At 46.8% G+C, this 22,889-nt stretch overlaps 6 protein-coding genes across 11 annotated transcripts in view; 5 read left to right on the top strand and 1 right to left on the bottom strand.

Annotated features, from left to right (window-relative positions):
• LOC131267106 (nuclear receptor-binding protein homolog) overlaps positions 1-2,881 on the top strand; it is a 66,195-nt gene extending 63,314 nt beyond the window's left edge. Inside the window, exon 12 of one of the 2 annotated variants that reach the window (XM_058269879.1) lies at positions 1,839-2,881. In XM_058269879.1, the coding sequence (XP_058125862.1) occupies positions 1,839-2,317 (479 nt within the window). In that variant the 3' untranslated portion in view covers positions 2,318-2,881. Of the gene's footprint in view, positions 1-1,835 lie in introns of both variants that reach the window. The other variant, XM_058269878.1, reaches the window with a different exon arrangement.
• A 3,897-nt stretch (positions 2,882-6,778) lies between these two features.
• On the top strand, positions 6,779-11,265 carry LOC131267107 (mitochondrial Rho GTPase). 3 transcript variants are annotated; one of them, XM_058269882.1, is made up of 6 exons: positions 6,779-7,199; positions 7,268-7,473; positions 7,537-7,689; positions 7,776-8,971; positions 9,391-9,441; positions 10,194-11,265. In XM_058269882.1, exons 1-6 carry the CDS (start codon positions 7,001-7,003, stop codon positions 10,327-10,329), a joined length of 1,941 nt encoding a protein of 646 aa, XP_058125865.1. In that variant the 5' UTR covers positions 6,779-7,000; the 3' UTR covers positions 10,330-11,265. The 3 variants fall into 3 exon arrangements, with proteins under 3 accessions (XP_058125865.1, XP_058125863.1, XP_058125866.1); XM_058269880.1 differs by having other exon boundaries at positions 9,391-9,453; XM_058269883.1 differs by lacking the exon at positions 9,391-9,441.
• A 115-nt stretch (positions 11,266-11,380) lies between these two features.
• LOC131267102 (nuclear pore complex protein Nup154) lies at positions 11,381-16,798 on the bottom strand. 2 transcript variants are annotated; one of them, XM_058269873.1, is made up of 7 exons: positions 16,495-16,798; positions 16,196-16,355; positions 16,052-16,128; positions 15,109-15,979; positions 13,702-15,078; positions 11,957-13,523; positions 11,381-11,897 (listed from the first exon to the last, which is right to left on the bottom strand). In XM_058269873.1, the coding sequence occupies exons 1-7, from the start codon at positions 16,591-16,593 to the stop codon at positions 11,645-11,647; spliced, it is 4,404 nt and encodes a 1,467-aa protein (XP_058125856.1). In that variant the 5' UTR covers positions 16,594-16,798; the 3' UTR covers positions 11,381-11,644. The 2 variants fall into 2 exon arrangements, with proteins under 2 accessions (XP_058125856.1, XP_058125853.1); XM_058269870.1 differs by having other exon boundaries at positions 13,702-15,979.
• Positions 16,799-19,928: 3,130 nt separating this feature from the next.
• Positions 19,929-22,277, top strand: LOC131267120 (uncharacterized). Of its 2 annotated transcripts, none has more exons than XM_058269895.1 (3): positions 19,929-20,297; positions 20,499-20,829; positions 22,136-22,277. In XM_058269895.1, exons 1-2 carry the CDS (start codon positions 20,111-20,113, stop codon positions 20,798-20,800), a joined length of 489 nt encoding a protein of 162 aa, XP_058125878.1. In that variant the 5' UTR covers positions 19,929-20,110; the 3' UTR covers positions 20,801-20,829; positions 22,136-22,277. The 2 variants fall into 2 exon arrangements, with proteins under 2 accessions (XP_058125878.1, XP_058125879.1); XM_058269896.1 differs by having other exon boundaries at positions 22,114-22,250.
• On the top strand, positions 20,869-22,017 carry LOC131267116 (sepiapterin reductase-like). The gene has a single exon (XM_058269891.1). The coding sequence runs from the start codon at positions 21,062-21,064 to the stop codon at positions 21,902-21,904; it is 843 nt and encodes a 280-aa protein (XP_058125874.1). The 5' UTR covers positions 20,869-21,061; the 3' UTR covers positions 21,905-22,017.
• LOC131264428 (phosphatidylinositol 4-phosphate 5-kinase-like) lies at positions 22,179-22,646 on the top strand. The gene has a single exon (XM_058266730.1). The coding sequence runs from the start codon at positions 22,179-22,181 to the stop codon at positions 22,644-22,646; it is 468 nt and encodes a 155-aa protein (XP_058122713.1).
• The last annotated feature ends 243 nt before the right edge of the window (positions 22,647-22,889 follow it).

Raw genomic sequence — 22,889 nt, 5'->3', positions numbered from 1 at the left:
ATATCTCATCCCATTCAGCGTACCGTTTGGAGCATGGATGGAATTTCCTAATTTTTAACACCATCACGCCATTACGTCCTTTATACAGCACCCTAACCCTTACCATATCGATCACATGCTATCGTTTTTTTTTTCGCATAACCCTTACTTCACAGATACGTATACGCAAAAAAAGAAATCACACAATATACGATAACACATTCGAACGATTATAAGGTACTTTAAACGGTAACAAATCGTATTCCGAAGGTCCTCGTACACGAACACCCCGCTTAACACAGGGTGAAAGCGTGGGCATTTGCGTCCTCGCGCCTTTGTTATGATTTTGTTATGTTACGTGGTAGTTAACCGAGAAAGAACAACTGATGGGAGTTGCCCACCTTGTGGGAAAATTCTATCATCGTTTTAGTTAACTTTCGATCTGAAAGAAAACGCAAAAACGCCCGAACGACTCGTCAGCACGAGTGCGGCCGCACGGAACCGCCGACCAACCGAAAACCCGTAGTACCGCGGCACCGAAGGAAGAAGTCTTTCTTTCTGTCTTGTGCCTGGTCTGTTGCATAGCAAAAAACAATACGAAAATAATATACACGCAAACGGTGTCCTTTAAAGCCCTAGGTATATGTGCTTATCCTCGACCGACCGACAGCGAATTCCGTCATCGATGGATGAGATGTACAACGTAATGATTGATTGAAATAAAGCACGTACGTGTGTGAATGTGAAAAATCACGTTGTACTAATCATGGAGCGGCATTCACCAAATGCGTTTTAAGCGATGCAGCTGATGATTTAAACAAACTAGAAAACAGTGCCTACGCCCCCAATACTACCTTACTATACCTTATATAAATGTGCAGTAACAATAACCTATCATTTTCATCGAATGCGATATCGAACCGCGGATGTGTGGTATAAGCAAATGGAATCTTATAATGTAAAACTCGGAATATAGTGCCTAGGGCAAGGAATATGAAAGACGAACGTATAATAAATGTGTTTACCGAATATTTCGACAATAAATACGACCCTAACGAATAGGCGAAAGGCTGCTGTAACAAAAAAAAACAAAACTATCCGATTATATGGAGAAAAAAATGCGAGCGTATTGTACTGTGAACTGTAAAAACACAACAGTAAACAAAAATTATTAGAACTCAGCCAGGGTCAAGCTCGGGTACCAACACCGAACATCCGACGCTGATCGAAGAAGACAGAGAATCAGTCAGAATATGCCAGGAGATATTATGGAAATACAAGAATATGAATATTTTTATATGTATTCTTTTGCAATCATTTTATTATCCTTTTTTCCTTCCGCCTGTTCATCCAGAGAGAGAGCCTCTGGGTTAGTTTTATTTTCTCTCCCACCCTTCAGCGTGTTTTTTTGTTTTTGATGATGGGTTTGTTTATTAAAATGCCGGTATTTTGTTCGCACTCGTCCGTTATCCGTTTCCTTCTGTTCGTGTCCGATGATCATCTGTACCCCATACCCACGATTTGTGTTTTTCCGTCTTCAATTAAAGCGTAGTTGTTGTGTTTATTTTCTTCTCTCTGTTCTATTTTTGTTGTTCGTATTTACCCAATTCTTATTGTAATGGTTGTCCTCTGTTGATGCTCTCTGTGCAGGATTTTTTTGTGGGTTAGTTTGTGTTTCAAGATTGTGCTTCCACAGATTTTATTTGTTTTCACATTGTTCAATAATACGATTTTGTATGAAAATAACATTCTCTATCGGATTCTAATGCATTTTTTCTCTTTTTTCTTTCTGTTTTCTATATCTTGCATGCGAATACAAACGTGCGAAAAAAAACTCGAATACACACTCGACGCAGCAGGTTTCGAACGTGGCTGGAAGGTGGCGGACATGGAAACGCTGCCAGCGTCGATGCCGGTCATTATGGAAACCTCCGGCATCAGCGTACACAGCATCGACGTTGGTCTATTCGCCGGGCATCTGGACGATGCAGAGGAGGCGCGCGAAAACGACGAAGAACTAGAAGCACTTGAGCAAATGGTGGCACTTCGGCGGCGCTTTAGTAGTAACAACAAAACAGATTCGCCCAGATACAGCGCTGTGCCAGCTACAAGCACTCGCGACGAGGAAGCAGCCGACACCATTGGGGAGGCGGAGGACGGTTCATCGACCCTCCACACTTCGTCATACCATCACCCGCAACAACATCCCATCGGTGGCATTTCCGTAGTGCCGGACGAGACAGAATCATCCAATTCCATTCCTCTTAACGGCCCGGAAGAAGGAGAACCACCATTGTCTAGTGAAACAATCGAATCGTATGAGGCTACAGATGAATAATTACTTAGCAATCCTATCCGGTCTTAAAAAGTTCATATATCGGCGAACAAAACCTGCTCCTTGGCGGTCAAAATCAGCTAATAATTTAAAAATTCTAACGCCCTGCCGCATCTCATTTCTCAGATATTTCCTACGATGGTTGAAGAGTGTGATCAAGAGCATACGCAATGTCGAAAAAGGAAACTAAATACGATAACCCAATAGGGATCCAATAGGATACCAACTAAACAAAAAACAAACTCTCAATACCACCACAATCACGTGCGCTTGCGTGTAAAGCAGTGTAGTACACTGGTTTAGTAAAACTCCTTCGGGGTGATCTCTGGAGTCGTATCGACGATAATCTTTAAATGCAAACTATGTCGCAAGTCGTCTTCAACTGTACAGACAGATCTTTTTCTCATATGTTTTCGTTCTGGTAGCATCATGTTTCGGTTGCGGAGTTAAAATAAGAAAAACGAAAACTAACGACCACGAACGCATGTAGCTCGCGTCGGAAAAGAGATCCCATCGGGTTCAAAACCAAATTGTGAAAATTGGGGCAAATAACGGAAATCGAAAATCGATTAATATTCTAAGCACTAAAGTCGTGAGTAAAAGATAAAGATACAATGCAAAAAATATACATATATTAGCAAGCTAAATGGAAACCCACATTAAAATAACCGAGTGTGTCGTAGTGCGTACGTGTGTGTGCGTGTGTGTCTTGTGTGTGTGTGCGTGTGTGTATGTATGTGAATGTGTGTATTTTTGGATCATGTGTGAATGGATGGATGGTGGCAGTGGAAGAGAAGTATGTGAGAAGTACGGGAGAAATGCAATAGCGTAGCGTCTAGTTACGACCCATTACAACAGTAATCGCAGCATCGCAACATGGAGACACAGCTGTAATTCTATAGCATTCCGGTCATCAACACAAATCAACTGCCTATCTACAAAAATTAAGTAAAAACAACCCACTCTAAAACGTTTTGGTAAACCTCCATCTCGTTATCTGCATAGTTTTCTTTCTTAAGCAAGGATCCGGGTTTAATGGATATGAAAACAGGACAAATTATAGGTTAATGCTGGTGGATTGAGAAAGGTATACATTGACCAACCTACCAATATCATCGAACATTGATTACTGAACATCCGGGAAAAATTTTCATTACCATTCTGTAGCAAATTTCAGAAATAGTAATAAGACTAGCTATCGGTATCCCAACATATGTATATGAGGCGCATGAGGCGATGGTACTGACCTTGGTTCTAGACAGCTGGGCCACATCTATCGTAATGTGTGAATGCTTGAATGGAAATGAATTGAATTCTAGCTTGCCTCTCTCCGCAATTCACCCCTATTCCGAGGCCAGTCACGGACGACGTTAGTAGAGTAAAGAAAGAAAGGGGCAACGGTGAAGGAAGCGTTCTAAGGACTGTATCGAATGATAGTAGTAGTGCGAAAGCAAAGGGCGGTTCCAAATTGCATTCGGGAAGAAACAGCATTGCAGCTGATCGAGAAACACGACGAACTGAACTGGTAAACACTGGACGTGATGTGATAACTCTATTTGTACTAAAAAAAAATGTGCTAACTCCATGTACCGAATATATAAAAAGGCATTAGAGCAACCGTAAAAAGGGGGAATACATACTAAGCTAAAGGAATAAGTACACTGTGGGGGGATACATTATAGGGCCAAAGGGCAACGAATGTCCTTTTTATGTACACTTGTCATTAGCATATTAGTGAGCGTCATCCAAGGAAAATTCACATGGTGCAAACGTTCGATTTAACCATTGACACCTAACAGGCAGACAAACCAACAGCGTAAGGCAAAAACAAGAATGTGTATGGTAGAATATTACAAGCTCAACATGAAGGGGACAGCGTGTACAGAAGTTTGCACTTTTAAAGGGCAACACGTGGTTACCATCGCGCAACGATAGGGAGGAGGCGTACGCCCCTAGATGATTCTTTCGCAATAGTGATAATGCCCTTGATTATTACTGTGTCTTTCTGCTAAGGGCAAACGGATAATGTGTATGATATGGTTAATATACCCTCCCGAAACTCTGGCGCGTACGTATATATCAAACACAAAATGTTTAACTTCTTCCATTGCACCGTAATACAACTCAGCAACATACACACATACACCGACACAAACCCATTCATGCATTCTTATTGCGCACATGGAGGCAACATGTATTCCTGAACCCTACGCCGTTTGTGTGCATTCAGTTTTCTTTTTCAGTTCTGTAATCTCCCTCGGAATGGTTGTCCAACGTATCCAGTTAGCGCCATGGGCTGTGCTGAACAGCCAATGCCATGGAGCGAGTCCGATTGTCTAGCTAATGAAGGATTCAGGATAACAAACTCATTTGCGCAATACTCTGATCATGAACTTTTTAGGCCGCTTCTTGCAAGTTCGCCATACAGAACGTTGCGCTTGATTCGACTTTTAAGTAAAAAACCAACCAGTGGTTAGTTGTTTGAAATAATCTAGAGGTACTATTTAAAAAATCATACATGTGTAGGGGTTTAAAACCCCAGACGCAGATATGCGTCCCGGCTAAGAGGAGTGTTCTGACCATGATAAACCTGGCTGCAAGCAGATGAGCGATGGTGTTTAATGCACAATGGTCAATCCAGTACCTTTAGGAATACACTTATTAAAATTATAAAAATAAAACGCACCGACAGCCGCCGTGGAATCGATGCAAGGAACAAGAGAAATTATTTATGGACGTGGGGAGCCATAAAACAGTGAAACTACTTTCATTACCATCCGCCTGGGGGAACTCATCTAGACTAAACATACGGCAAACGAAACGTGGTGAATGTGTGGGTATTAAAACATTAATTTTAATAAACCAAATAACTACAGAAGCGTGATACAACAAGAAGTAATTAAGTTGAAAGCAAGCCAACCGATAGCATAATTGTAAACGGGCGTGAACCATATTACCACTGTACACACACGCTAAGAAGGAAATAACAACACGACACTTCTCTCCGGAATTCAATGCAACAAAGAAAAACACAACACCGTATAAGAAGTCAAAAATCTATTCTATTACTATAGCCATTTAAATTACAATTAAAGAAAACATCAGCTTGCTTTTGAAGCTAATATAGTGCATGCAGTATAGTTTTCGAACGAATTGAAGGTATGAGTGGTAAAAGTAGATGGTCGTGACCCCGTGATGAACATCCGTTGGGAAGATGGAGTAAAACAATAACGTCTTTATGAAACGGTAGCCAGAATGAAAGTTGAAGAGAAGGGAAAGAAAACTGTCCGATTTAAAGTGTAACGGTTGTGGCTAAGGATCTCTGGCGTTGGTGGGCTACACAGAGTGGAGTTTAAAATCAGTTGCGAGCGGGGTGAGTAATGCAGGGGATTGCAGAATTGTGGTATTAAAATCAAACGGGAAGATAATAAAGTATCTGAAAATGGGATATCGCTGCGACATTCGATTGAATGATCATGAAACATGGTGCTTAGAATGTTTCTGTCTGCATTCGATAACGAGTCTGGTTACATGCGACGTTGTGAAAGGTGAGTATGTGAATATATTTGTGTCGATTGTGTCACTCAAAAATTACGGTGCATTCTTAACTGGTAAAAATTAGTAGACTTACGTTTTGAGAATATATTCTACACCACGTGCCTGATTTGAATCCACGTGTGCAACGCGGAGTGAGATGAACAAACGAAAACAATGAGAAATTTAAAGAGCTGTCAAGTTGTCAGTGATCAGCTAGTCTCTTTCGCTGTGTTCTTTCTCGCTCTCGCGGTGTTTGTCATGATGTTTTCTTTGCGAGACGTCATTTTCGTGTGTGGTTTCGTAATGCACCATCGTGCATTGGGCATAGGAAAGAAAATAACAATCAAAGCGTAGCGCGTGGAAAATACTTTGCGGGGGAGTTTTCTGGTCCATCGCGACATCGTCATCTCGGTGCCTGTGCCACACGGGGGCACAAGTGGAAAACAGTCGCGTCAGTCTGCTGGCTCTTTTTCTCCGCCACGGGTGTTCTTGGTGCCGGGTCGATGTTTCCAATTCTTCAGTGCGTTTTACGGTGCATCGATAGTGTGTTTTGGCGTTGACAAAAATAAGCAAAATAATTCTGCCTTCTGGTCTACCGTTTCCATTGGCTATCACCTGTGCTAACGAAGAAGCTCATATGCTCCAGCAAGTGCATAATTAATCTTTAGGAAGGTGAAAACTATGTTGCTCCCGTGCGTACGCCGCCGCGTTGAAGAATCCCCCCCAGTAGTGTTGCTGGTCCGTGGGAAAAATAACTGTATTTAGAAATAAAGCGGAGCAACGACGCCTTCGCCAACCCGGTGCTCGGGAAACGCTGCTAGGGGTACACTTCGGGAAACTCATTTTCGCGCAATACCAGGCGCACACATTCACCCCAAACTGTGCAGAATTCGTTCGCCGATCGATTGTGTAAGATATTGCGTTTGCTAAACGTGTGTGAGCGTAGAAGGTCGTGTCAACGGGTCTTCGCGGTGGCATTAACGCAGAGCCAGTGCCAGTGACACCAACAACGGCCCCGACGACATCCCTTCGAGGTTGCGCTTACTCATTTTGGCATCGGCAGAAAACACCCTCGGTTGCTTCCCGTTCCGGTCAATGTTGCTAGTTCACGTGAACACCGTCATCTAAGCAAACCGCAACGATAGAGCAATGGTTGCCTGGTCAGTGTCTCACCGGCGACACGTTCGCATACTGCTGGTGGGCGACCAGGGAGTGGGCAAAACATCGCTCATCCTTTCGTTGGTCAGTGAAGAATTTCCGGAGGATGTGCCACCCAAGGCGGAAGAGATCACCATCCCGGCAGACGTCACACCGGAGCAAGTGCCCACCAACATAGTCGACTATTCTGGTAAGTGTTCCACCGGAAATTTGTGAGCGTGTGGTAGGCTTAACAACATTCTCCGGTTATTCTTTCAGCCGCAGAGCAATCGGACGAAGCGCTTGCCGAAGAAATCCGGAAGGCCCATGTCGTCTGCATCGTTTACTCCGTTGAATGCGAGGAAACACTCGACGGCATCACCGAACGATGGCTTCCGATGGTGCAGAAATGTTCTGAGCTTGAGCGTAAACCGGTTGTTCTCGTTGGCAACAAAATAGATCTCGTGGATTATTCGACTATCGATGTATGCTGGCCCACAGTTAATTCAGGCAGTCAGGCAATTAATAAAAAATATTCTTTTATTCAGCATGTCCTATCAATCATGGAAGATTACCCGGAGGTGGAAAGCTGCGTTGAATGTTCGGCCAAAACCTTGCACAATATCTCGGAAATGTTTTACTACGCCCAGAAGGCAGTGCTGCACCCAACTGCCCCATTGTACATCATGGAAGATCAGGATGTAAGCGGAGGAAAGAATCCAACAAAAGTTCCATGGCAACTTTGATTGTTTTATTTTTTTTCCTTCGTTTGTGTGTGTGTGTGTAGCTTACGGAAGCATGCAAAAAGGCGTTAGTGCGTATCTTCAAAGTGTGTGACATCGATGGCGACGGGTTGCTGAACGACTACGAGCTGAACCACTTCCAACGACGTTGCTTCAATGCACCACTGCAGCCACAAGTGCTTGATGAGGTGAAGGCGGTGCTGATGAAAAACACACCCGACGGCATCCGGGATGACTCGGTGACGCTGAGCGGGTTCCTCTTCCTGCACTGCCTGTTCATCCAGCGCGGTCGCAACGAGACAACCTGGGCGGTACTTAGACGCTTCGGTTACAACGAGTCACTCGAGATGAGCGACGAATATCTGCATCCGCCGGTTAAGATACCTCCCGGCAGCAGCACGGAACTGTCACACCGTGGGCAACAGTTTCTAATCTCGCTCTTTGAGCGCAGTGACCGCGATGGTGATGGTGCCCTTTCGCCGGCCGAGTTTCAGAAACTTTTCAGCGCCTGTCCGAGTCCGCCGTTCTCCACCGACATTAAGCGCACGATTCCAACGAACGAAAATGGATGGCCCACGCTGCACGGATGGCTTTGCCGCTGGACACTAATGACGTTGGTGGACGTGCATCGGACGCTCGAGTATCTCGCCTACCTGGGCTTTAGTGTGCACGAGAACGAGTCGCAACTGGCCGCTATTCACATCACGCGCGAGCGGCGCCTGGATCTAGCCAAGAAGCAGAACAGCCGCTCGGTGTACATGTGCCACGTGATCGGTCCAAAAGACTCGGCCAAGACCACCTTCTGTCGCGCGTTTCTAGCGCAGGACATGAAGCGCCTGTCCGATCGCGACATCCGGCACAGCAACCGGTACGCGATCAACACCGTGCAGGTGTACGGGCAGGAGAAGTATCTGGTGCTGCGGGACGTGGATGCACGGCTCGTGCTCGATCCGCTGCAGCCGGGTGAGGTGAACTGTGACGTTGCCTGCCTGGTGTACGACATCGGCAACCCGAAGTCATTCGAGTACATCGCGAGGATATACATTAAATACTTTGCCGAAAACAAGATCCCGGTTTTGATCGTCGGCACCAAGTCGGACCGGGAGGAGGTCCGACAGGACTATCTGCTGCAGCCACCGGACTTCTGCCACAAGTACAAGCTGCTACAACCGCAGTTCTTCAGCGTGAAGCACAATAAGAAGGATGTCTACACCAAGCTGGCAACGATGGCAGCTTTTCCGTGAGTATCTTATACACATTTTTCATCCCCATCCAGAGACCATGCCAAGTCAAGGTCCGCTAAGGACACGACACTAACAGGTGAAAATGTCTCCTCACTTGAAGAAGGAATAAGTTTGCGACCAGGAACAAACCACCTTTTCTTTGAAGACACTGTAATTTGTAGCAACTTTAGAAGTTCTAACATAAAACAAACAAACATCTATCGCCCTTTAGGTAATGCAACGGTCGTTTTAAAATCATAATGAAATTCACAAGCCCCGATCGTGAATTTTCATAGAAAGCAGTATCTTAAAAAAGTCTCCCCAGTCTATTAAAAAAAAAAACAACTAAAATTTATATTCACTATAATCCTTTTTTATTTCTTCCTTTCTCACCCCTTTCGTACATTGTTTTCAATCCATATTTTGCCATATTCAGTCGATTCCAAGCGGCGTGGATTCTATTTTATAAACATAGATTGGTTCAGCTGTGGGAAACAACGTAAGTTTGGTCGTTTGTGCAGATATTTTTCTTCTTTCTGTTCTTCCTGCATGAACCCACTACTCGCTAGCCACTATTAAATCTCATTTCTAATAAATTTTCTAACACCTTAGAGTTCGGTAAAAATTGATCGTACTGTACACTTTTGCCTTTGTTTCTCACGTTTTCTTTGCTTGGCTTCTGAAGATACTAACAAAACAAGCTGAATGAAGAGTGTAATATAACTTTTTTTTTCTGTATTTCATGCAACCTAACAAACTTAACTAACATATTTTGTATATTATAAGGTAGTTGAGGGCAGTATTAGACAACGGCTCTGCATGTAATATGCAAACTCCTTTAAGTTATATAATTATTATAGAATCATGTATACTATGATCTTAATTGGTCACTATCATATGAGCGTATATAAAAATAAGTCATTAACTCATTTTGTAAAAAGCAATAGCGTGGTTACGGTTAATGTACAAAGTATTGTGATACCTACAATTTACCTCGAACAGAGTGCGTTCTAAGTCTCGTACGTGCGCTTATTTTGTAGAAAATTAGCTTTTACATGAATTAACTGGACCCATTAGTACTGGAGTATTAGTTAAAGGAAACTGTATTTGAAAGCATGGCTCCTACCTACTTTTTTAGGCTTAGTGAATGTGTTTTCTATTGTTGTCTTCGATATCTTGTTTCTTTACGTCTATTTTTAATCGAATGTCGTTTGCCATCCCCTTGTTCCATTTTCGCAGCCACCTGAAGCAGTTTGGAATGATGTCCGGTGATCCGTTGCTATGGTGGAAGGCCGGACTCGGCATTGCGGCCGCCACGATCGTCGGCTTTTTCGTGGTAAAGGCGTTCCACGGACCGGGTTCGGCGGGACGATGAGAAGTGTGCGGACCCCCGTTTCGTGTCGTTTAAGTTTCATTTTTCTCTTCTGCCGTGTAAATAGACAGCCTACTCAACATCCAGTGCTACCAACCAGGCCGAACCGAACAACCTGTGCAACTTGTGCATTAGTTAGCTACACACAATCGTACACGGAGTTCTGCTGGGACTGCTTTTCTTCTTAGCAGCAGCCTCCATCTTATACCATTTTCATGTAGCCAAACAGCGTTTGGAAGCTATCGTAGCGATTCAACATATACGTCGGGTGCCGTACACGTTTTACAGTTACCGAACCGTAGTTTCGTCAAAATTGTACAAGGCTCTCCTTATAGTAGTCAGTTTTTACACCCAAAACAAACCTCCCAGTTATTTTATACTCGTCCAAAAATTGTCAGTATCTTCTCTGGGCTTTAATTTGGAATTGCTTCGTTCAAAACAACCGCTTGGGTGTTCTTTACTCTTAGTTTCCTTATTAAAATATATATGTAGTTACTCTAAAATAATCAACATCATAAGTCTGACACACGATGGTTGGTCATATCGTTCATCGCACCGTTTGTGAGAACATAAATTAGATCGCGCGTTTATTTAATTACTATTTTCAGCTCTACGGTCCAATTTAAACGCTAATAAAACAATTAAAGGAAACCATCGGGCAAAGGACCGGAATAGTCTACTTAACAGCGTTTCTTGAAACCCAATCGTTTTAAGCTATTAAGGAAATCCTAGCATCTGAGAGATTGATCCTTAAACAGAACGGTTGGCTGGCTTTGTATAGAACACGGAGGAAGAAACACATCAGGCGCCAAAACTGCAACCTGTGTTTGATTTAGGAAATTAGTGCTTTGCAAATACCATCCATTAAAGAGTGATCTCTCGCCGATCGCTAGGTAAATGCAGATAACAGAAATACAACCACGCATTATTCTTAATGAAAAACCTACCACCGCCGAAGTTTTTTTTCCCCCTGTGAAAGAGAGTTCCGAACGAGACGTTTTTTGGAGAAAAGGAAATTAGTTAAGCAGGCCACAAGCAGGAAAGCATGTTGAATTATTCTAATGTACCACTTTATTCACAACATTGATCCATTTGCATTTACACTTTCTTCGAAATTCATTCGCCTTGCTGGCAGGCAAGAAGTTAGTGCTAGGAAACGTCTTCGTGCACGAACAAGCAAACGGTCAGCGTAAAAGAAGAAGTAAAAAAGCAAATCTTCCGTAATAACGTATAAGCAAAACAAACACAATTACACTAATCGTCTGGCGATGTGATTGTTGGGCCATCGCTTCCAACTCGAGGTGCTCCAAAGCCCTCTTCACAACAGCCGCTGTAGCTTCGATTGTGTATCGCGGAGGCTGTCGATCATCGGCTGCGTGTCGGGTTTGGTGTAGAGTATGTTGAGGGCGGCCGTGGAAAGCTCCTGCGATTTTCCCAACACTTTCCGGCGGTTCTTGAGCGGTACGAGCGTCGGCTGGGCGACGATCAAGCTCAGCAGGTTGGTAGTCGACCGGATGAGGTATAGCTCGTCGCGGTCCGTCATCCAGATGCGTTCGTTCATGGACACGAGTCTGGAAGGAGTGTAAAAGTGTGGGTAGTGATAATCAATTAACGAGCACCGAGTACTTACCTCGAGTAAATGTTGATCAGTTCCTCCACGTCCAAATTCATCTCCAGCAGTGCTTCGGGGACGGGCGAGTGGAAGAGTCCCAGCCGGAAGCAGCGGATTTCCAGCTCGCGCACGATGAACGCCAGCGGAAAGCAGCAACCCGAACTGTCGTACTCCAGTGCCAAACTCTTCACCTTCGCCAGCATCCGCCGGCAGCATTCGGTCGTCTCCTCCGGTCCCGACAGCTCCCGGTCGAGGATGTGCGTCCACACGGACTCGATCAGCAGCGGATCGTTGTGGTGGGAACAGTTCAAAATGGTCAGCTTGCATTCCCACAGCTCATACTGCTCGGCAAAGTCCGAGTAGAGCTGGGTCAGGTTGTAAAGGTTCGTGTCCAGCTGGTGCAGCGCATCACGCGTGAAACGACTCGTCCCATCGTTCGACGGGGCCAGCAGCGCCAAGGCGTCATACACCTGTCGTTGAATCTGTGCTACCTCCAGCTTATCCTCAAGGTCCTTCAACAGAACACCGTTGTGCGCGGAAAAGCCTACCGATTCGCTGCGCATACACATGACGGCGCGAGCCAGGTACTCGATGCGTCGCAGTAGGTCGATACTGTCCCCGGGGCTGTTGGCTAACCGATCGAGAATTTTCGCGGCCGACGCATGCTGGCCATTGCGCTCATGGTACTTCCACAGCAGGTCCGCTAGCTGCATATTCTCAGGTGTTCGAGTCATCGCCCGACTTAGGAATATGCCCAACGATGGCTCGGTAATTTCGAGCATCTCCGAATGGAGACCCTTCGACAGCAACCACTCGTAGACGGCAATGTGCAGCAGCTGGTCAGTGTGCTGCAGTGCTTGCCCAATAACAGCCTGAATGTCCGCCCGATTGCCACGACTATCCGTGCTGCGATCGTCCGACGGATGTTCCGATGGCGAGTAAGCCGAGACACCTGCCTCCGATGATCGCCCACTGGCCGGTGCGCCCGATTCGTACATAAAGTCCAGCATCGCCTTCACCTCCCGGTAGCACTTAGTACGGTTCTGATATGCGATAAAACCCTCCTGATTATCCATCGGCTCGTTATTGCGATAGAAGTGCAGTGCTGCCTCGTTCGGGTCGCTCTTCGCCGCACACACGGTACACAGCTCGATCACGCCAGCGTAAAACCCACACGCGCTGAACTGTGCACACAGCTCGCCGAGCGGCAAATTTGGTACGGCACTCTTGCATAGCTGCAGGGCCGTCCGCAGCCGTTCCTCCTTCTTCTCTCGATCGGTACAGCTGCGCGTCAGAAGCAGAATTTCGGTCGCCTTGTGCGAAACGGCGTCCTCGTGGCGGTACAGCGTCGGACACACTTCGCGCAGTTTCGACGAGATCGGCCCCACGCTGGCATTGTCCGCGAGGTACGTGTTGATAAGCGTGACGATCAAGCGCCCGCAAACGTCCGCCCGCGAGATGATCAAATCACGGAACGTACACATCTTTAGCAGGTTCTGTTCCTCCTTCGCTAGTTTTTCAACCAGCTGATGGCACTGGTGCTCGCAGATCACTTTCCACAGACCGATCACTTCGCAGGATTGCTCTGAAAACGGAACAGAGGAAATAAAAATGTTTAATTATTAAATTATATTTTTCAAATCTTTCGGGAGGTTGGTGCCCATCAAGATCAGAAATAATTTAATTTCTGAGCTGATTTGGAAGGTATTTATGATTTGGCTAAGATACATGAAAAAAAAATTAGAAAGAAAGCATCCACTCACTTATCAGCCGAGCCAACGCATCGAGTGATCTTTTCTCCTCCTGCAGGGCCTCCTCGGTGCAGGCTCTCTGCGACACTCCGGCAGTGCTCGGCACGTACCCTCCTCCGGAACCGGCGGCAAAAGGCTGCGAAAAGAGCCCGCTAGCGCCACCGTATCCCCGTTCATTTCCGTTGCTTATCGGTGACTGTAGCAGCAGTCCGGATTGATTCGCCTGTCCGGCCGGAGCAAACGAGGCACTGCCACTGCCGAGAGTGGCACGCAAGGACGTCCCATTTCGACCGCTAACGTAACCGAGGGTACTGCAAAGCGGAACGGTTTCGAGGAAGCGTCGCAGGGCGTAAAGATCTTCCAGCAGGGTCGCACAGTCCGCCTGCGATATGGACGAATGGAACCGGTCGTTGATGCATGGCCGATTCCAGACACAGCGCATCATACGGCTCACGTGCAAATACAAGGCCGTATGTTTGGCCGAGTAGTGAAAGTGCGCCGAATCGACCACGTGGGGGCCCATTGAGACGTTGTTGTTGTTGTTGTTAAAGCTCTGGTTCGGTGAACCACCACCGTCGGAGGGCAATTGCGGAAGGTGTTGCTGATAGCCCAGCAACGGCCCACGACCACCGCCGGGTGTAGAGAATGGCGTGGAGGCCCACATACGGCCGGGTCCGGGCCCAAAATTACCACCCTGCTGTGACCCTCCATCGTAACCACCGCCGCTACCGTAGCCCCCTGCACCGGCGATGGGTGAATTGAATGCGAGCTGACGTTGAGCGGTCGTTCCGGCGTTGGGAAGGAAGGTATCGAAGTACGGTTCGCCACCGTACAACACGAACGCCTGGGCGGCCCATTCTCCCACCTCGGTTCCACGGTACGACTCGAGACATGCTAGCAGGAGAGCCGTAGCGCACGCTTGAGCTTCCGTTTGTATCTGGAAGTACGCCTTGACGGCATCGTTGTTCGGTCCACGGCATGCCAGCAGCAGCTGTTGAAGGACGTCTACCGAGCGCTGCAAGCACACGATGTGTACACCCTGGTTTGTGAGCAGGGCCACCTTGCGCGGATGCTGTGCGGTACGGAGAGGGGTGGTGATCGAAAGCCGATCCTTGCGCTTCAATTCACCGACCGCCCACACCTGCCCATCGAGTGGCATCACTGTGGCTGATTCGATGAAGTTTTGCTGTGACTGGAACTGCTCCGTGCTAAGGGACCAGAGAAAGTCCTGATCTTGCTGGGGCGTGGACACCATCAGTACCGAGCCTTGTGTAACGTGAAGCGTATGCACATGCGTTGGCTTGCCGGTGGTTGTGTTGGGTGTGTATCCCGGTGGGACACGTACGTGCAGCATGTAAAGTCCTTGCGGTTTCCGATTGCTCTGCTGATCTTGACCGAAAAGAAGCGTCGGATTTCCACCAACGGGTTGTTGCCCAGGCGTGGTTTGTTGGAAGTTTTCCATTTGGCTTTGCTGCATCTGCTGTTGATGTTGATGCTGTTGCTGCTGATGTTGAAGGTAAAAGCCGTGCATGGTCAATGGCAGCGTGGAGAAGTACAACCGAACACCGTTTTCCGTCACCGCCACCAGATGCAAGCTGGGCGAATCGTCCGCCGTTAGCGGACAGATGGCGGACACGGGAAGAAATGTGTTCGTGTTGAGCGTACGCAGGATCGCGGTGGCATTCGCAAAGATTTCCTTGTGGGAGAGCCTCGCGATGCGTCTCGTACTGCCCGCGTCCGTCCCGATATCCCACGTTTCGATCGAACCTTTCGATAGCAACACGTACAGCAGACGGCGCGAGTTATCCACCACGATCGACTTTACCGAGTCGACCTCAGTAAACATTTTGAACAGCCCCGGAACCAGATGCGAGATCAGTCCCTGAGAGTGGTTGACCTTTCGGCAGCGCTTGCCAAACCAGTTCGTCTCGGCCTGGTAGACGATCTCGTACAGACACCCATCACGTCCACCGAGAAATATGCGCCCATCATCCGTTCCCTGGACACACATGATGGCCACCTGATCGGTGTTAAGTAGGAAAATGGGACCACTCATCAGCTGCATCTCTTCGGTGGACTGGGAGGAAAGCGAACGGTTCGGTGTCCCGTTGTTCGCGTCCTTGAACGTCACGCCGAGGATCACGATCTCAACGGGCGTGGTGAGTACGAGTAGATACCGCACGTCCGATACGAAAATTCCCGGCTTGGGTGCCACTAACCCTACGCTTATGATCACCTCTGAGAGACCGTCAAAGTAGGCAACGTCGCGTACATTTTCATACGTCCATATCTAGTGTTGGAAAGCAGAAGGGTTAGTATCAGTACATCGCCATAGATCCGTTATTTTAAAAGCATTACTTACATACAAATCCGTATCGATTGTTAACCACGCTCGACCGATTTCGGGGAACAATCCCATCGTGCAGTGGCATTTTATATCTAAAACGATGCACATAAAACGGGCATTATTTGACGCAGGGAACGCTACATCCGCATCTTTACTTACGGTTGAAGTGTTCCATAATCTCCGGTGGTATCGGCACTTTATTGACCGTGGACAGCTGGTTTAGGTCCTTCAGCCCCATCGATAGTGCGGTCAGTTGCTGGTAATCGAAGTCATTCAGCCCACTTACGGTCGGTGTGCCGGTTTGCGAGACGCCCGTCACCTGTGGAGAAAACGTTCACAGCGGGAGAGCAAAAGAGATGGAATGATGTACAAGGAACGTATAAACAAAGCATGGCTTTAATGTTGCAGCTCGGATTACGCGAGGTATAGCCAAAAGCATCGGATGGAACGCAACAAACCTCCAGTAGGCCAGGAGCCGAAGCGTCCGCAATGTCATGCCGGTCCAGAATGTTACCGGATAGTTCAAGGGACTCTAACGAAACTGTTGGTTCGCCCATCGTTAATGTTGCTGCTCGGATGCCGGCACGGCGATTGTGTCACGATTGCTGGCAAGGCCCGAACGTCAATCTCTTAAATGATGACACTAATGCACTACTGTGCACAATTTGCCCACTGCCTAGTCGCAAACGTTCCTCGATGGCACAATGTTCTGATGATCGCGGGATAAATGGAGGGACACTTTTTCTTTCTCGCTACTCGCGGTTTATCCTTGCACGCGAAGCGTCAACGGACATTCGGGCTAGTGTTGGCAGAATGGCGGGATTCGGAAGATCGAAGATTCGAATCCTATTTGACGGATTCTAAAGATTTTATTCTATTGAGATTCGAATCAAATTTGATTCGTTCGAGAAAAAATCATGAACCGATTTTTTATTAAAAAAATACGTCGATTATTCAAAATGTTCTGCCATTACATTTAGCCCATGGAGTGACAATGATTCAGACTAGGGCCTGATTTACATATTTATCGAATTTTTATTAAAAATAAACTCTCCATTGAGAATCTTCTTTCGACAATGTTACAGAAAAACATCACTGTGCCCGGTTTTCAATGCTTGCGACGAACATAGGTTCCATAAGTTAGCTAATTTTTGACGCAGAAAATGGTAGGTTCTTTCCAGGGGTTTGACTTTACAAAGAGTACACGTTGTTTCACCGTAGCGTTTATTCACACACAGAGCAAGAATTCCTGGCGCGCTCGCCATTTTATATAATCCGACATATGTCACAATGACAGCTAATGTCCCATGTAGCAAACTGCTAACATAGAGGTGGTAACATTGTTGTTACCGCAACACTCCTCCTCAACGATTGTTGCCACCGCTCGACGAAAGTCCCATCATCTTACTGAATTTTAGTAGATTGACTGCACCTAGCGGCTTAGTCAGAATGTCGGCGGCCATCTCCTCAGTGGGGCAGCACTCCAGCTTAAGCACGCCACGGTCACCCAGCTCCCTGACAAAACGTCCACGAGTTTCGATGTGTTTCGAGCGACGACTGGAACGTTCAGATCCTACGAACGCCATACAGCCTTGATTATCCTCCAGAGTTTTGGGTTCAATCTCCTCCTTAAGCATAACTCCATTAGCATATGCTTCCTCGATCAGACGAACCGGAGGGATCCCTTTCGTTGACCGGGTCGACCGTCTATCGGTCTCACTCAGTCCAGGTTCTGCAGCTTCAACCTCTTCATCGGCCATACAGAATTCCTCTCCACTCTCTTCCGCGTTGCTGTCCGGATGAACCTCAGGAACCTCTATTAATGGTGCCTCACGACCAGGATCGTCATCAGCATCTGCACATGTATCAACAGCAACCTCCTTTATTTCCCCCCTCTGCCGCTGCACCTGTGGGACCACTAATGGAATGATGGGAATGTTGACTTCCACCTTCTCTTGCGATTTGAACGGAAAATCTTTTTCGTTAAATCGAACATCACGTGCCACGAAAACTTTCTTTGACACCTGATTCCATAGACGATATCCACACGGCGCATATCCAAGCATTACGCAACGTTGGCTGGTTGGATCTAATTTGCTCCGTTTCTGTTTCGGTATCCATGAGTAAGCCGCGCATCCAAAAACTCGCAGGTTTTCTACCTTTGGCCTCACACCATGCCACATTTCCGCAGGGGTCTTATTCTTCAGAGCTTCTGTTGGACTTCGATTTAACACGTAAACAGCATTCAGCACCGCTTCACCCCATAGTGATTGTGGTGCTCCAGATTGAATCAATATAGCTCGCATTTTCTCCGTTACTGTTCTGTTAAACCTCTCTGCTACCCCATTTTGTTGTGGTGTGTAGCCTACCGTTGACTCGACTTGAATTCCACGATTCTTGTAATAATTCAACTGTTCGTTGCTGAAGTATTCTCGTCCTAAATCGCAGCGTATTTTCTCGATTTTGGTACCGAATTTTGCTGTTGCCATAGCCTCATATTCCTTAAAGTGGTCGAACAACTGGTTTTTCGACTTCATGAGGTATACAACGGCAAAATGGGTGTAGTCATCCACAAAAGAGGCAAAATATTGGAATCCATCATGTGTCGCTGGTGTGATTTTCCCACAGATATCTGTGTGCACCCTTTCCAGTGGTCTTCTAGTGGCCGGTCGTGTACCATTGAATGGTGATCGAATTGCTTTACTTTCCGCACACGTTTCGCAGAAAGTTTGTTTACGTCCTATATCGAACTTCAATCCATCCACCATGTTCAGCTGCTGCAACTTAACCACATTTTTGTAGCCCAAATGGGCGAAGCGCCGATGCCATAGTTCCATTTGCATACTGCCTTCTGTCGTCTTTTTTCACGAAATCACGTTTTACTTCAGCACTTGCCTTCTCCTCGGGTGGATCAGAGGTTAGAACCTCCTTCACACCATGGGCGGCGAGTTGGGTTTCCACTCGAAACTTCCATGTATCGAACCCTTCTCCTGAGAACTGCACAATACCAGCTTTTCTTGCACTGCTGGCCATTTCCGTGCTTTTTCTCTAACTTGCCGATTCTCACAATGCTTCTTGTTCTAATTTCGTGTTTCCCTGGGCTTACGCAGCACTGGGCCCATAACCTGACGCAGAAAATGGTAGGTTCTTTCCAGGGGTTTGACTTTACAAAGAGTACACGTTGTTTCACCGTAGCGTTTATTCACACACAGAGCAAGAATTCCTGGCGCGCTCGCCATTTTATATAATCCGACATATGTCACAATGACAGCTAATGTCCCATGTAGCAAACTGCTAACATAGAGGTGGTAACATTGTTGTTACCGCAACAATTTTCAACATCAACAGAACTACTTACAGCGTTGAACCTCGCAACGGAAATGTGTGGCATCTTTTTATTAGGGAAAAAGCGATTTACCATTTGTCATTTGATGGGGATTTAGATTAGGATAAACGATTTTCATACCGACACTGAATGGTTTACATCGTCTCGCAACTGTTTGATGGATTGGGTTCGAAGATCCGGATCTAAGAATGGATTTGTATCGAAAGATTCGAGTCCCTGCAAGGATTCAATTTTCCCACCACTAATACGGGCGGGTTGTCAAAGCGAAAGACGCCATGCCTAGTGGTTGTCGATGTTCGTTGTCAAACGAAGTTCTAATTACGTATTTTTCGTTAACGGTGTGATAATCGACAAACACAATTTATGAATGAAAATGGTTCCTAATCGAAAGATAAATTGTTTGGCACCGTATACATTCATTTATATTGCATTGGTAATTTAGCAAAATTTGATATGAGTTTTTGCTGCACTTTGCGATTGCATCTGAGTTATAAGATCACTAGGCAGTAGACTTGACGCGCAGTTTCACAGATCGATGACATTCGTCGTGAAAACATTCCAAAATGCTAGGCAAAGCATAAATTTCTAACTAGCCTTTCAATAGCCCCTGCCGAATGTATCTGGCATCGAATCCCTACTGACTAACAACTAGTGCAGCGGCGGTGTGGCATTGCTGAGTGAAAGACGACAACCTCCATTAGAGCAGCTGCGTCAGCCTGTTTAAAATCATGAGTTTTGCGGACCCATGGATAGAACAGGATCGTCAGGCTAACCACCGTCCAAGTGAAACGACTGCGGTGGCCGCTTCGCTCGAGTTTGAAGATAACTTCATCCCGCAACAACTGCCGCCACTGAACCCACGGGAACCGCAAGATAATCGTCTTCCGGATTCAGACAACTATTTAGCGACATTAGGTAATACGCAGCGTAATTGTCAGTGGTATCGCTGGGGTTTGTGGAGTAGAAAATGTCCATTGCCCATTGGTGGTTGTGTTGCTGATAAAACAAATCTAATTCTGTTCTACCGAAAACCTTGTGGTTTTCGTAGAATCCCACCGTCGCTATTTGTTAGATGTTTGTTTTGAAAACAACCGCCTCCATCGTTTCGTTTCGCAGAAAAGAGACTAAATCGTCTTAAAACCAATCCCACGGTGCTGCAACAGCTGGTGGAGCGCCGGGAGGCTTTCATGCAATCGTTGCTCGGAGGAAGCACAACGCTACGCTCGGAGGCTGAGCTAGAACTGGAAGAACCCGTCAGCAACATCGAGCTGCTTCGATTCATTCGTCCCGAACAAGCCCTTTCCCAGGCGGAGATTGTACAGCTCGTGCAGCACGATCATCTGCAGCTAGAGGCGGACGAGTACGACGAAGGACGCGAGGGCGAAGAAAGCGGCACCGAGAGCTCCACATCGCGCTAAAACGAGTTAGCAGCAGACATTAGCCATTGGTAAGTGTGAAATCGATGTAAGGTGCGTTGGATGCTGTACGCGATACGCTTTTGCACACACACGTTTTTTCTTCGTTACTTTGATGTATTGCTTCGAGAAACGTCAAACGGAGTTAGTCGATTGACGCTTGTGCTCCTTACTGTTCCTTTCCGTATCAGCTTTGGTCTGTTTTGTTTCCCCCCCAACTCGTAAAGTGTCTCCCGTTGGCCAAAAGTGTAGTTTCGTGCAAACATGTCTTCCTCCACGGAATCAGCGACGCCAGCTAGCACCTCTGAGACCGCCGTTAACTTCGAGCAAGTGACATACTTTCTCGTGACGGGTGCTTCGCGTGGCATCGGTGCCAAAATGGCCATCGAGACGGCGCGCAAATTCAAGCCCGGGTCCATCGTGGTGCTGCTGGCACGCTCAGCGTCCGGGCTAGAGCAGACGCGATCGGAAATACTGTCCGTGAACCCGCACGTCACCGTGGTAACGAGCTCCGTCGACCTGGCAACAGCATCGAAGGAGCTGCTGAACCAAATACTGGACAAATCGATCGGCAAAACGTCGCTCGATCAGTTCCAGTTGGCCAGCGTTATCCACAACGTCGGCACGATCGGGAACGTTGAGCGGAAGGCGGTCGAGCTGGATGATCGTGAAGAGTGGCAGGATTACTTCGGCACAAACGTTTTCACCGTGGCCGTGCTGAACAGCTGCTTTCTGCGCAAGTTTAGCGGCACCGGCTGCAAAAAACTGGTAGTGAATATTACCTCCAAAGCCTGCCTGGCTCCGTTTCAAAGCATGACGTACTACTGCGCCGGTAAGGCAGCCCGAGAAATGTACTTCCGTGTGCTGGCGGAGGAGGAAGCCGAAGCGGGTGTCACGGTGCTGAACTATTCGCCCGGACCGGTCGAAACGGAAATGACGGTGGACATACAGTCCCGCTCGAATGCGCCGGCAATCCGGGAGTATTTTAAGAATCTTCGCGACACGACAACCATACTCACAACCGAGCAAACGACAGCCAAATTTTTACATATTCTTCAGAATGGGCTGTTCAAATCGGGAGACCATGTCGACTACTATGATCACTAGATGTTGTATGTTGCTGAACCTACTGTCCTGTACTACATTCCTTTTTAATGTGCAAATGCTTAAAGCTTGAATGGAATTTAAAAGATGAATAAAAAGATCCATCTAATCAGCAACTGCGTAGTTTTAGTACTTCTATTCCCTCGCCTGAGTTTCTTATCACACTTCGCACAATGGGAGACCTATGAAACCGTATTCCAGCTGATATTTAGTCTTTATCTCTACCCTCTACAGGCCTCCTTCCTGATGCTGCGGTTGCAAACAATACGGAAGCAAAATGCTGCAGAATTCGAACCTCGGTCGCACGTTTCTCTTCCTGACCGAGCTGGCGTGGAAAAATCGTGTCGCCCTGCCAGCACTCATCATGGTCGGTTGCATGGTTTTTAATTTCCGCTGGGAGATCGAAATTAATATCCACACGGAGCGCATCGCACTGCAGGATCTGCCCGGTCGCCCGTACGTGGGTGGTGCCTTCGGTGGGATTGCGATCGAAGGCCTGGACTACACCGACGATGAGGACGACGACGAGGACGACGATGACGAGCAAGACAATGAGTACTACGATACCGATTACGACGAGGAGGAGGACGATGACAGTTTCGAGGAGGACGATGATTTGTACTACTCGTCCTACGACGAGGATGACGAAGATGGTGGTAACGACGGGGGGTTGGGCGGTACGTTGAATGGAATGATTCGAATTAATCGGTATGCCGTAGTAAATTTTCACAATGCCCGTAGGTAGGTTAAGAAGCTGCAGGGTGGTTTCCCGATGATAAGCATGTATGTTGTATGGATTATGGCCAAGTTAATAGTTAAATTTTAGTAAATTATAGCATATTCGCTGAATTAGTCGCGGGTGCGTTTGAAGGTGTAAATAGTGATATGTTGAACAATAAATACTAAATTTATCGAACTCATCCATTGATTTATACAATTTGAAAAATCATTTCTATTGATAACGCAAAAATGTTCAAATTACCTGGTG

This window comes from Anopheles coustani, chromosome 2 (assembly GCF_943734705.1).
Source record: "Anopheles coustani chromosome 2, idAnoCousDA_361_x.2, whole genome shotgun sequence".
NCBI lineage: Eukaryota > Metazoa > Arthropoda > Insecta > Diptera > Culicidae > Anopheles > Anopheles coustani.
Note: the sequence above shows the minus strand (reverse complement) of the source record. Positions and strands in the feature narration are given on the sequence as shown.

What these genes read in the sequence shown, in the direction of transcription:
- LOC131267107 (XM_058269880.1), top strand. Translation starts at nt 7,001, where the DNA reads ATGGTTGCCTGGTCAGTGTCTCACCGGCGACACGTTCGCATACTGCTG. An exon ending in CAACATAGTCGACTATTCTG is followed by an intron (nt 7,200 to 7,267) that starts GTAAGTGTTCCA and finishes TTATTCTTTCAG; the next exon opens with CCGCAGAGCAATCGGACGAA. An exon ending in GTTCAGCTGTGGGAAACAAC is followed by an intron (nt 9,454 to 10,193) that starts GTAAGTTTGGTC and finishes CCATTTTCGCAG; the next exon opens with CCACCTGAAGCAGTTTGGAA.
- LOC131267102 (XM_058269870.1), bottom strand. Translation starts at nt 16,593, where the DNA reads ATGGGCGAACCAACAGTTTCGTTAGAGTCCCTTGAACTATCCGGTAAC. An exon ending in CAATCGATACGGATTTGTAT is followed by an intron (nt 15,980 to 16,051) that starts GTAAGTAATGCT and finishes TTCCAACACTAG; the next exon opens with ATATGGACGTATGAAAATGT. An exon ending in TGCGTTGGCTCGGCTGATAA is followed by an intron (nt 13,524 to 13,701) that starts GTGAGTGGATGC and finishes TTCCGTTTTCAG; the next exon opens with AGCAATCCTGCGAAGTGATC.
- LOC131267120 (XM_058269895.1), top strand. Translation starts at nt 20,111, where the DNA reads ATGAGTTTTGCGGACCCATGGATAGAACAGGATCGTCAGGCTAACCAC. An exon ending in CAACTATTTAGCGACATTAG is followed by an intron (nt 20,298 to 20,498) that starts GTAATACGCAGC and finishes TTCGTTTCGCAG; the next exon opens with AAAAGAGACTAAATCGTCTT.
- LOC131267116 (XM_058269891.1), top strand. Translation starts at nt 21,062, where the DNA reads ATGTCTTCCTCCACGGAATCAGCGACGCCAGCTAGCACCTCTGAGACC.
- LOC131264428 (XM_058266730.1), top strand. Translation starts at nt 22,179, where the DNA reads ATGCTGCAGAATTCGAACCTCGGTCGCACGTTTCTCTTCCTGACCGAG.